The sequence below is a fragment of the Martes martes genome (genome assembly GCF_963455335.1).
Source record: "Martes martes genome assembly, chromosome: 2".
NCBI classification, from domain to species: Eukaryota; Metazoa; Chordata; class Mammalia; order Carnivora; family Mustelidae; genus Martes; species Martes martes.
This window is the reverse complement of record NC_137889.1, coordinates 46,976,285-46,989,743: the sequence shown is the minus strand read 5'-3', so window position 1 is coordinate 46,989,743 and position 13,459 is coordinate 46,976,285. Positions and strand designations below refer to the sequence as shown.

Sequence of the window (13,459 nt, the reverse complement as noted above, 5' to 3'; positions counted from 1 at the left end):
GGCTTTTGCACTCAGCAGGACCGTGTGTCTCTCCAGCAACCCCTGGTGCGGTTGAGAGGTGGTGCCAACATCGGGGAGGGCCGAGTGGAGGTGCTCAAGAACGGAGAATGGGGCACCGTCTGTGACGACAAGTGGGACCTGGTGTCTGCCAGCGTCGTCTGCAGAGAACTGGGCTTCGGGAGTGCCAAAGAGGCCATCACTGGCTCCCAGCTGGGGCAAGGTAAGGACTGGGGAGGCGTTCTGGGGTCTCTCTATGGGGAGCACGGCACAGGGAGCCCAGCCCCAGCAGGCTGGCTTCAGGCTTTTCAGGGTCTTCCCGCATGGCCTCCTCCCTCCTGCAGCTGCCGCTCTGTTCGAGAATGTCAGACCTCTCCCAATAGTCAGAGCTGGAAGGGAACTTAGAGCCCCGAACCCCCATTTTATGAATTTGGAAGCTGAGACCCAGAGAAAGAAGTGAGTAACCAAGATCAGACAACATTATTAGCAGCCCATGAAGACTTTAATGGAGGTCTCCCAGCTCGCAACCCAGTGCTCCCCACTGTCCCACCGAGAAAGGCCCTTCCTCTAGAACAGGATCTCCGAATTCCTCTGGCCGTGGCCCACCCCAGGCACACAAGAATCTCGAAAGTCATCTCACTTTCCCACTCTAGCGTAGCACCACACACATGCTCTCCCTGCCACCAGAGCCTGGGAACAGGATGCCCTCTCTGGATGTCACGTGATGCTAACGAGAAGGGGCCTGGTTCTTATTAAGTGTCCCGAACAAATCTTTCATCTAAGCAGAGAACAAATGTATAAGAGGCTTTCAAGCAGGTCATTTTGTTGAGAACAGTGATGCAAACGTGACAGGAGGACATGACAGATAGCTTCCCTCTCTGACGAGGGTGGGGCATCCTGTCCTGTGGGGAGATGTTTCCATACTGCCGGACAAGGGCCATCGCCCCACAGAGAGGAATGTGGTGAGGTCATTGATCACAGGCTGGAGGAAGGAACAGCCCAGTGGACTGGAGAGAGAGTCCTGGAGTCAGAGATGCCCTGCTGGGGAGGACCTCAGTTCATCTGATCCAGCAGCCGAGGCCTGGAGGCGTGGGAGGACAAGCCTGTGGTCACCCTCATAATGAATGGTGGAGAAAATCTGAAACCCAAGTCATTAGCTCTCAGATTTGGGCTTCTCCTGGTATGCCCACCATGGCCCAGTCCTGTGCACATTCAGAATGCCTCTCTATCCCCATTCTGCAATCCCACAAGCTTCCTGGGCATGTACAGAAGGTTAGGGATCTAGGCTGGCCTCTGACGTTGCATTGTGCCACCTAGAAGCCTCAGTTATACTGCAGGCCAGTCCTCTTCTCCCTGGTCATGGTGAGCTCTTTGGAGCTCCCCTGGATGGCAAATACCCCCACAGTCCGGGTCCCCGATTGGCTGATGTGTTGGTCTGTGCTTTCCCAAGGCCTGTGGGACAAAGCCCACTCATTCTGAGAAACAAATAAGCACTGGGTGACGTAAGCATTCCATCTATCGTGGGCGTGTGCTATTTGACCTAGTTACTTCACTGCCCGGAGCAGCCGCAGGTTTCCAGGGACCTACCGAATTCTGGAAGAGACCGCTAGCATTTTCGATGCTGTCCTTGAAAGAACCACTGGGTGATTCGTGATCTGCCGCCACTCTGGGCAGGTCAACTCTGGTAGGCAGGAAGGGAAAAGTCCACAGTCAATGTCAAGTCACAGAGCAGATGGGGTCAGTTCAGTCCCGGCTCTGGCTGGGGGACCGAGCAACCGCTCCCATAGTTTGGGTGTGAAAGGCAAGGACTAAGAGGCCAGCAGTCTGAGCCCCAGTCCCAGCCCTGCCACCTCCCTGCTTGGTGAACTTGAGCAAAACCTGGGGTTTCAGATTCTACACTGGAGTCATGGCTCCAGCCTCCTGTGATTCTCCGAGACCTGCTCTTATCACCAGGTTGGAGGTCAGGTCGAAGTCAGGCACTGTGCTTTGCGCCCTGGGACCCCCCTGCACACATCTGGACTCCAGCTTGCTGTTTCCACGACCACCTCCTCCCAAGACCCAGCGCTGCACGAGGAGAGGGCCTGTGTCCTTCACCTCTGTATCCCTAATGCTGAGTCTGTACCCGACTCACAGTGCTCTAGGCTGTTCATTTTATGAAGAACACATGAATGAATGAATGAATGAATGAATTCCAGTTGCATAAGTAGGATCAGCAGAGTGAATGGTTGGTAAAGAGGTTTGAGCACTCTGCACCTTAGCTGTCCAACAGAAATACAGCAGGAGCCACAGAAGTAATTTTAAATTATAATTTTATATTTATATTTATGTATAAGATTATAATTTTATATTTAAATTAAATTAAATTAACATTTTAAATTAAATTTAAATAAAAAGAAACAGGAAAAATAATTTTTTAATTTTTTTGTTTTTAATTTTTTTTAATTTCTTTTATTTTAATAAACATAGAATGTATTTTTATCCCCAGGGGTACAGGTCTGTGAATCGCCAGCTTTACACATTTCACAGCACTCATCATAGCACATACCCTCCCCAATGTCCATTTCCCCACCACCCTCAGGAAAAAATAATTTTAATAATATATTCCCCTTAGTCCACTATATCCCAAATATTATGATTTCGATGTGTACTCACCATCAGTGCTATTAACGAAATAGTGTACATTTTGCATACCAAGCCTTTGAACTCTAAGCTGTGCGTTACACTTAGCATCTAGGTGTGGACCGGCCATGGTCCATGTGCTCTGTGTGGTCAGTGGCTGTGTGGGTCAGGGCAGCTTTAGAACAGTGGCTTCAAAAGCCCTTTGCCTGACATCCCCCAGCGGAAATACACATGATGGGACAGGCCATGCACATAAAACTGAAACAGAAGTTTCCGGAAACAGTGCTTACCTCTACGGCATGCAAAATGTCGTACTGTATTCTGCTGGGCTCTTAAAAATGTGACTGTGACCCGAAGAGTTGATTGTGGGTCTAGAGTCTGTGATATCCCTCCAGGGGATTAGGCTTGTTCCCCAGTGCTCTGCTTCGGCCCCGGCCTGTGGTACCCACCACCCCCCCGCCCCCGAGCCCGAGGCCAATGCTTGATACTTGGGGGAAGAACAGGGCCAAAGTGCAGGTGGGGAAGCCATCGTGAGGAGGAGCAACCCAGGGGTCTGTCCAGAACCAGGAGCAGGCGAATGCTGGGAGTCAGGATGCCCACAGGCGCTGCCGGCCATGGTCCGCAGTACACCCAGGCCAGCGGCCTACAGGGACGCCTTCCGCCCTCCGGAACTGGGAGTTGTAGGAAGACAGTGAGAAACACTGGTGTTCCCATCTCTGTGCCGGGAGTGTGTCTACCTCAGGAACGTGGGGCCCGCCCTCTGGAGCCCCATCCGCATGTGTCTGAGAACCCAGTGGGCATTTGTACAAGTGGGGCTGGAAGGAGACAACCAGTTGTTAGTTGGAGTCTAAAGCACGTTAGGCTCTTGTACAAACCTTTCCTCCCCCGGCCAGTCCCGTAGGCCAGTGATTCATAAGCGTTCACTGAGGACTGTTTGGGCTGGGCCCTGGAATGGAGAATTCATTTATTCCACAAACATTTACGGTAATGGTTTCTGCTTCCCTGGAGCTCGTGTCAAAGAGGGGGAAACTAGAAATAGCCTCCCTCAAAGAGAACCTGCATTCAGAGGGGCCACGGGATATGAGATGGGACCCGGATACTCTACCCTTTCCTGAGCGCCTGGTAACTGACCATCCTTGGAGTCTGTCATTCCTCCTCAACCCCACCCTGCCAGAGAGATGTCATTATGGCCTTTGACAGATGAGGGAGGTGGGGCTCCGAAAGCGCCCATCCCTCCCCAAGGAGACGCAGGCTCCCTCTAGTCTCTCCTCGCCTCCCAGGGAGAGGTGTGGACAGAAGAAGCTACAGGTGGGGGTGAGCTGGTGTCTGGCAGAGTGGGGGCCGGAGGAAGGCTTTGATATCCTTGGAGGCGGGCTTCTAGCTAGGTCAGCAAAAGGAGGTGATGCAGGGGCCGAGAGAGCACCCCCAGATGAAGAATGCAGGTGCTCCCAAATGCTCCGTGCTTTTGCACAGCAACCTTCCGCTCCCGTCCAGCACACGGGGGTTTTCTCGTCAGGAGAGAATCCCATCGTGGAGCCAGACTTCCTGGTTTGCCTCCTGGCTCCTCCATCAGGCCCGTTACTTCATTGTCAGCTCCCCGTTTCCTCATTGTACTTACTAGCGATGACTTGATGAGTTCATGTACACGATGTGTGTAGGACAGGAACCAGCACGTAGTAAGCGCTCAAGAAATATACACCATCCTTCTGACAGTCGTCAAGCAAGCCCCACGTCGGACACTCAGGTCCAAGGGTGCTGCCCGTCTCTGTGTCCACCTGATTCCCGGAGCTGGGGCCCCTGCTTGCCTCGAGGACCCTATTCGGGGTCTGTGCTGTCACAGCCTCTGTGCTCTGAGACCTTGGATGCTTCCAGCTGTAGTCACTATGTTTTAATCGATTGAATTGGAAGGCTTATTGTTTGTGAATTAAATTTGTGAATTTGTGAATTTCCAAGGGAAGGGAAACTTGGCTCTCACTTGCTAACATAGGTTGCTCCTGGATGTTAATTTTGGCCTTGGTGAGCCTAGATACCAAGTGTCTCTGGAAACCTCTGCAATGGGGATCACAGAAGGAACACAGACATGACGTCTGCCCTTGTGGGGCCTCCAGCCCAGTAGGGAAGCAGACATGGAACAGGGGGGGCTCAGCTCAGACAGGAATCAGAAAGGCTTCTCGAAGAAAGTGGTCAAAGCCGAGCCCTGAAGGCTGAGTGAGAGTCAGCTGGTGAGGGGGCGAGGAAGGTGGGCTGGACAGAGGGTACAGGCAGAGGAAAAGCTCAGCTCAGTCAAGCAGCCAAAGGAGAGGTGGTACAGTGGAGGTGGGAGGAGCAGGCCGAGCCAGAAGGCTAAGTGAGAGGCCACATTGTGCCAAACAGGCCACCTGGGGACTGTGGATTTTACCCTTTGATGCAGTGAGAAGCCGTTCCAGGGACTTTAGATGGGGAATGGCTTGATTCAACGGACATTAACAGCACTCTTGGGATGCCCTGCAGCGAATATTTTGGTATGAACAGGCAGGACAGAGCCTAGAGGCTGTTGCATTTGTCCAAATGGGAGAAGACAGGGTGGGATGAGTGTTGTGATGGCAGAAACGCAGAGCACCCAGATTTAGGGGAGTACACAGGTGTGGTGATGGATTCCTTGTCAACCACAGAGAAAGAGGGAGTACCGGAGATGAGCTCAGGGTTCTGGTGAGAACATCGAGCCGGACTTCCCAGGATGGAGAGGGCTGGTGGAGAAGCAGGTGGGAGGTGGTCATTCTGCTGGCCGGGGAAGTAAAGGGTATTTCCAAGAAGTTCACTCTGATGGGGATGAAAGTGACAGGCCGGGGTGTGGAGGGGAGTGGTGCTTAGGGGAGGGCAGCTGTCAGATGGGGGGTGAATCTCTGAGTGTTGAGGGGCAGGACCCGAGCGAGAGGAGGGTGGTGGGTGAGGGTCAGGAGAGAGAGGTGATCCCAGGCAGGGCGGGGACCAAAGAGGGAGTCAGTGCAGCCCAGAGATCCCGGAGAGAAGTGGGCTTCCATCCACGTTGATGGGCTAGACAGAGGGGAGGTAACCTTGTGAGCTGAGCTGAGTCGATGCTGGTCAGGTTGGGAATTCTCTCTCCCTAGCAGTGGGGGGCTCCCCGTGGTTATATGGGTGCATATGAGAGCAGTTTCCCTGCATGTTCACCGTTGGTCACTTGCCAAATGATTTGCTGTCTCTGCCCCAGCAGCTCTCCTGTCCACACTGCCAGTGCCCAGAGGGCACACTCAGGTGTGTGCAGCAGGGAGCACTGGCAGGAGACAGGCTGGGGAGAGGAGGGAGGCCAGGTGTCTCTTCTCCCTGCAGGGTCCCTGCGGGCCACTGTGTCCCTCTTGGACCAGGGGTAACGGCTCTTAACAGGTGGCCTTTCCACACAGCCTCTTTGCTCTCCTGGGTCGGACACCTATCTTCCCCTCACTCCTGCAGGCCTAGGAGCCATTTCTGTGTCCCATTGTTATTAGCCTCTGAATGTTGGACTGCCCATTGTGATTTTGTGATTTCCCTACACTCTGTGCATACCTTTATTATCTTCTCTTTTTTAAAAGATTTATTTATTTAGTTTAGAGAGCATGAGAGTATGCGTGCACACGAGCGGGGTAGGGGCAGAGAGAGAGAGAGAGGGAGAGAATCCTCAAGCAGGCTCCCTACTGAGTGTGGCACCTGGTGCAGGGCTCGATTCTGGGACCCTGAGATCTAGACCTGAGCTGAAATCAAGAGTCAGACACACTTAAAAAAAAAAAAATCAGACACAACTGAATGAACCACCCAGGCCCCCCTTACCTTTATTTTCAAAATCCCTTTTTCTAACTCTGCTCAAATCATCCAGTTTGATTGTGCTGTCACTTTCCTGCAGGGACTCCAATTCTGTAGGGCTAGTCACCCCTTCAGGTTCAAAACACACAGAGTATTAAAGTTGAAGAGGGACCCTAGGTGTCTTCTCATCCAACGCTTTATCCCAGAAGAAAACCAATATTCAGAGAGGCTGAGTGCGTTGGCCAAGGTCGCGCAGGAAGTTAGTGGCACATTTGATTTGCTTTCAGGGGAGAAGTGAATCCCAAGACAAGAAGCAATTCTCTCCACAGAGAGGAGGCCTGGAGCCTGAGCTGATTATGGGATGCAGCTGGAAGAGTTTGAGGATGGGACAAACACGTCCTTCCTGTCTAGGACTTTCTTGCACATTCCAGAAACTTTCCTTTGGAAGCTGTCACTAGCACATGCTTGTTTTCCTCCCACAGGGATAGGACCCATCCACCTCAACGAAATCGAGTGCACCGGGAATGAGAAGTCCATCATAGACTGCAAATTTAATGCCGAGTCTCAGGGCTGCAACCACGAGGAAGATGCCGGCGTGAGATGTAACATCCCTGCCATGGGCTTCCAGAAGAAGGTGAGGGGCTGTGCTCTGTTTTGGTCACTGAGCCCCAGAAAGTCTGAGCCAGGTGGCCTCACACTCAGGGGTTCTCACAGGTGGAATTTGAGTGCTCTGAGGATGAGCTCAGAAAGGGCCGGGCTCCGCTGCTCTCACTATTAACGACTTTGTTGCCTTGCACTCGGTAAGTGTGCTGAGGGAGAAAATGTATGGATAAGCACGCTGTTCCTCAGGGGCAGATATAGGGCCCCTACTGCATGCCACCCCCTGCACGGGGACTGGACATATGGCGTGATTGCTAGTTCTTTCTGTAAAGGTCTCAAGGTCCATAGCACCTGTGACACCCTTGGCATGGTCCCTGTGCAAGGACCCAGGGCAACCACATCAACAGCAGGTCTATAAGTTACACAAGGGTAAGCACCATATAGACAGTATTTTGGGACAGAAGAGTATAGTTTGGTAACCAGAGGGAAAGACAGGAAACCTTAACAACATTATACCGGAGACACACCTTTCTTCTCCTGAAGTAAGTCTCTAAAATCCTACATCAGCGTGTCTCCTGGCTTGGGTGGCTTTTCCCACAAGGCTAGCCAACAAGATGATTTCCTCTCGGTCTCCCCCATCCTCAGGAAAGGTCCAGTACGTTCTATTCATTGCTCTTCACTGTCCCACGTATTTGGTTGGGTCCTGGGCGTCACCTGTTACCCGGCTGGTCCGTTGGAGGAGTTTCTTAAGTGCTTATTTTAAAAACGAGCAAATGCAGACACATCAGGGCGCAAGATGGCGCCCCCGTTGGGTTCTTGCTTTGACCGTGATTCTTGACCTTGGCACAACACCGGCATGCCAAACCGGTCAGCCACGACATGCGTTTGGATCCAAAATGGGACCCCCACAGCCCTCAGCCAAGCCGTGCATTTGCCTGTGGGTGAGTGGGAGCACGGGCCGCAAGCCCATGGCTACGGGAAATGCTTGCCGTCTCCAGTCGTCTGGCAGCCTTGCAAGATAGCCGTACGGAGCTGTGGAAGGTGACGTGCCCCGGTCCTGGTATGCCATGGCAGCCTGCCCTTTAGGCGGATTGGAGGTGGGTGGGTAGAGTGGGGTCTCCAACCCGAGTGAAAGACCTAGGCCAGAGAAAGTGATGTTTTCCAGATGCACTTTGTGGTTGGGGTGGCTGAGCCAGGCTGTGCGCTCGGGGATGCCAGCGGGGACACTGCACTCCCAGCACCAATGGCCTCACCCTTGCACGGGCCCTCCAGGCTCTGGCAGGTGCTCCCTGAGCTCAAGCAGGAGGTGTGGGAGACTTTTACCCTGGCCTCCCATCCCCCAGAAAGGAAATGGGCAAGGTCATCGGTGAAAGAAAGTCCCACAGGCCGTATGGGTTGTCTCGGCCCCGCAGCAGGCCAGCCCGTCACGTGATGTGGCTCGGGGCTGCCAAGGGCACCGGCAGGTATGCCAGGCAGAACCGCCAAGACTTTCAGCTGTTATCACGTTTTGGTTTGCTGGGACCGCCATAACTAAACACCATAGACTGGGAGGCTTCGATGCTAAAAATGTTGGTCCTCACAACTGGAGGGGCTAGAAATCCAAGATCAAAGTGCTGGCTGGGCTGGTTTCTGCCGAGGCCTCTCTCCCTGGCTTGCAGATGGCCGCCTCCTCGTGTGTCCACATGCGGCCTCTGTGTGTGCATCCCCCATGTCTCTTCCTTGTCTTATAGGGGGGCCCATCGTATTGCACTAGGGCCCATCCTTATGACCTCATTCAATGTAATTACCTCTTGAAACACCCTTTCTCCAAATACAGCCGTATTAACGGGTTGGGGCTGCAGCATGGGAATTCCATGGGCACACGAGTCAGTTCACCGTCACTCACTGGCCGATTCCTTCCATAATTTCTTTGAGGCTTGAGTTTACTCGTCTGGAAAGAAGGACATTGAGAGAGATGATTTCCCTGGCTTCTCTGCCACCCCTGTTCGGTAGGAAATTGACTTTTCTCTTGAATGGCTACTAGAGACCGCACACTTGGAAGCCAGCAGCTTTGGTCATCCGGCCCCTGCAAAGCCTCATTCATCTTGCTGCTGGGAGTGGGGAGCCGAGCCCAGGAGGCTCTGGGAAGGGCAGGTGGGCTTCCCGGGTGACCACCCTTGCTGACCTCCGGTTTACCTCTGAGCTGCGGGCCTCCCCTGGCCCGGCCTGGTTAGCAAGACCAAGCCCGTGTGAGGAATGTTGAGTGGGCAAGTGCCCGTGCTTCCTTTCAGGCTGACATCCGGGTTGTGTTCCCTTGCCTCCTACCCCCTCACGTCCCCAAATAGGTGTGGGACTGGTTAACCACAACCTTATCAAAACATGAGGCAGCCTTGCCGGACGGGAAGTGTTTTGCTTTCCCTGTGGGTGCTCAGGAGAACGTCGCTGCCTGTGCTCCACGCCCTTCTTTCAGACCCCAGACTGCTGCCATCGAGAATCAAAGGAATAAGGAAAGGGGAGTGCCAGGGTTATTTTCAGAAACTTTGAGGACGCTGGACCTTCCCTGGCATCCTCGCTGGCTGACCCGAGGCCTCTCGGGGTTCCTCCCATGCTGGTGAGGGCAGAACACCTCTAGCTGGCACATCCGGCTGTTTCCGGAATGCTGGTGCCTCAGTGTCCTGGGCCATGTTAGAGCTTTATGGCTGGCCTCTTGCTCCCTCTGTTCTCCTCTAGAAAATGAGAAAAGGCCCCCAGTGCATCTTGAAACTCCCAGAGCTGTGAAACCCTGGTGCCTGTCACTGACTGTTACAATAGTCCATAAGGCAAGGCACTGTCCACAAGGAACTCTAAAATAGTAACAAACCCGATTAAAAGTCATTCTGCTCTTAGCCTCACTGCCCACTGGCATTAGCCTCAGTGCTCACCTGGCCCACCGGACGGGTCCACTCCCATAGCCTCCACCTCCCCAGGGTGCACGGGCTTGGCAGGGGCAGCTGGAAACCACACCAGGGGAGGGGGATGGCCTGTGGTGACCTAGAGATGCCCCCGATGGGTTTAAACACAAGCCCTGCCCAAGGTGCCGCCCTTTCCTTGGCATGTTGAAGCCCGGTAGCCTGCCTTCTGCCATTCTGGGATTTTCTCAGTGGCTCTGCTCATCTTACTTGTCTGTGTTTTTACATAGACCCAAAGATACGTTAGTCGTGGGTGAAGTACGATCCAGATCTAAGACCATGCCCACCTTCACCCCGGGCTCTCAGCCCAGAAACGCTCAGAAGACAAACGTTGGCCTCCCAAAGGCCAGCCCTCTTCTTGCCTGCTCTGACCCCTTCTAGTTCTTCTGAAGGGAGTTTTGATTTCTGAAGGGACTCCACCGTAATAAAGATCATTACTAGGATGCTGACCCATATTTCTTGAGCACTTAACGATGTGAGGATTTTCCATGAATTATCTCATTTAAATCTTCCTCTCCACAAGCCTGGGAGGTAGATCCGGCATCATGGCTGCCCTTGGTTTGTCTCTTTGCCAGCTGATCTCATTGACCTTTGAAGCCCCTAAATCCATAATAAGATTTGAGACGTATGTCCCAGGAGTTATGCTGTTTCTAAGAACTGGCAAGCCAGCAGCCCAGTATGTGAGGGTTCCTGGAGGCGTCATGCCTTGTCCCAAAGGAATGAATTGCTAGGCGTATAAAGGAAGCAGCGTAAGGTGTTTAGATGAAGGGGAGCATCTTTAGAGCCCTTCCCCAATCTCCAGATCTCTCTGCTTGAGCTCACCTAAGCTGGTCCATGCTTTCAGTCCATAAGACTGATCATTCATTCATTCTTTCCAAATGTATTGTTGGAGAACCTGACATTTGTGAAGTACCGTCTTAATTTTCGATCACACAGGAAACTGCACAAATACAGCTCTGCCCTTAGGAGCTTATACTCGAGCGGGGGAGACAGATGTTAAACAAATCGTGAGTTAGCTTAATTATAACTGTTGGAAGTGCTTAGAGGGAGATGTGTAGGGAGCGACGGAGTGTGTCCATGGCCACGGACCCCAATGAGAGGGAAGTGGCTCAGGGTACGGAATCGGAAGGGTGAACAACAATCAGCCAGGCAAAAGGGCACCTATATGTAGTGGGCTTACACGTGGCTTACTGCGTGGAAACCGGAGGAAGGCCTGCGTGCCTGGAGGTCACAGAACAGGATGGAAGCCTGAGTAGCAGAGCAAGGGGAAGCCGCTGCCATGTTGCGAGCCGGGAAGCGATACGAGCAGGGGTCTTTCAAAGCTGGCTTCTGACCAGACAAGCGGGTGATGAAGTCCAGAGCGGAGGCAGGGAGAGAAGGAGGGGTTCTGGCTCAGGCAGGGGGTGATGGCGCTGGGACAAGAGGGTCCATGCAGAGCTAAGGGAAGCGATGAATTGGAAAGAGACTTTGGAGATAAAATCCACCGAGGAAGATTTTGACCGGATGTTGCGGGAGAGAGAGAGAGGATGGTGTGGAGGACGGCTGCGGGATTGCTGGCTTGTATAACAGAGTCAGCTGGGGATCAGCAAAGGACAGCTTGCAGGCCAGACCTATCCCTCTGCCTGTTTTTGTCATTATAGTTTTACTGGGAACACAGCCACGCTTGGCCATTGACCCATTAGCCCGGGCCGCTCTTAAGCTGTGCGGCAGAGCTGAGCTTATGACACGGAGCGCATGACCCATGAACCTCCCAGCCCTTTGCAGAAAGTGTGCTGTCCCTGGTGTAGACGGGAGTGCCTTTTGCTGCAATAGGGGAGCAAGGAGGAGATAGAACACAGGTTTAGATGGAGATGGAGAAGACGCCACGTTCAGATTTGGGGTCTCCCTGAAACTGACACATGGAACTGTGACGGTATTTGAACTGTCAAATAGGCGGCTGGTTATGGGGTCTCAGAAGGGAATTCTGGTGGAGAGGACAGTGGGGGCAGGGGCAGATGATATTGGGAGCTGGAACCAGCCAACTAGAGGGTGTGCTGAGGACCAAAGGGCCCAGGAAGAAGTCTCAGGGAGTTCTAACATTTTTAAGGTCCCTAGGCGCATCCTCCCGGGTGTCTGATTCTAAGGGCAGCTCTCCCCAGGCGTCTCAGGGATGGCAGCAGGGAACAGGGGCTGGTGCAGTGGTGGGGGTCAGTGCCCAGTCCTCTAAGGCCTTGGGCTGCCTGCATGTGGGAACCTGATACACAAGCCAGGCAGCAGGCTCTCAGTGATGCTGTTGACACTGACTCTGTCCCAGGCAGGAACCCCTGGCTTGGGGGGAGTTGAGACTGATGGCAATAGGGTGGGGCAACTCCCCTCTATTCCCATCTGGTGACTTTGCCTTTCTTTCTGTTCACAGCTGCGCCTGAACGGGGGCCGGAACCCCTATGAGGGCCGCGTGGAGGTGCTAGTGGAGAGGAATGGGTCCCTCGTATGGGGGACGGTGTGTGGCGAGAACTGGGGCATTGTGGAGGCCATGGTGGTCTGTCGGCAGCTGGGCCTGGGGTTTGCCAGCAACGCCTTCCAGGTGAGAAGCCCCCACCTTGGCCCGTTCCATCCAGTGTGACCCTGATCCTCGTAGTCAGGACCTGCTTTCCATGCACCTTCCCCAGCTGCCCGGGAGGTAGACGGCAAAGTGCCCTGAGCTGGGGGGAGAGGGACCAGGAACCTCATCCTGGCCTCGGCTCTGCAGCTCACTGCCCTGAGTCCTTGGGGGGCTCATGTTCTGCTCTGGAATCCTTTTCTCCACTACAGAATACGGGGCTGGACTCTGGTTTCCAGGGTCTACTCTGCTTAGAGTGCTGGGATTCACCCTGGGCTGGGGGCTCATTCTGGGGTGTTCTGATGTGCCTATGCAGAGGGAAACAACTCAGTCCTATGGGGCAGTGAAGACCACCTAGCCCAAAGGCCTGGCACCCCAGAGGCCTTGTCCATGTCCATGTCCATGTCCTCCTCCAGCCAGCCCCTTCCTGAAAGAGAGGGACTCGGCTGAAGGCCGCTAAGCCCCTGCCCGTATCGAAAGGCAGCAGAGGAGAGGCAAGAAGCACTTTGGCTTCAAAAATCATTGACTTCTGCAAGCTATATTGTGAGGACACATTGTAAGAAGGAGGCTGTGGGGGGAAGAGAAGCCAGAGATGGGAGGCTTGAGGTCTGTTCCCATCTCTACCCCCATCGGCCTTCTGTGTAATGATCTGGGCCAATGCAGCTGCCCTCCCAGGCATCCCTTCTCCTCCCTCTGACATGGAAGGAACCCCTCAGGTCCTCAGTGTCCGGGCTCTAGACACTTTCTCGGTGTTTGGAGAAAAGAAAAATGTCTGGAGGCCCCACATTGCTTTGCTAACCCTGCCCCTAGCTCTTGTGCAGGGAGGCGGGGTGGGGGTGGGGGGTCCTGCCTCCCGAACAGGATTTCTTAGGGAGGGACTTGGGTCAGCTCCGAAGCCTTGCAGAGCCTGACTGCCTGCCACGGGCTGGCTGGGTCCAGGGTAGGAGCTGAGTCCTGAGCTGTC

The 13,459-nt window shown here is 53.8% G+C and overlaps 1 protein-coding gene across 1 annotated transcript in view; it reads left to right on the top strand.

Moving 5' to 3' along the window:
• The window catches only part of LOXL2 (lysyl oxidase like 2), an 88,303-nt gene that overhangs the window by 58,693 nt on the left and 16,151 nt on the right, over positions 1 to 13,459 (top strand). Inside the window, exons 6-8 of the mRNA XM_080796176.1 lie at positions 37 to 220; positions 6,873 to 7,024; positions 12,313 to 12,480. Of these exons, the coding sequence (XP_080652302.1) occupies positions 37 to 220; positions 6,873 to 7,024; positions 12,313 to 12,480 (504 nt within the window). The remainder of the gene's footprint in view (positions 1 to 36; positions 221 to 6,872; positions 7,025 to 12,312; positions 12,481 to 13,459) is intronic.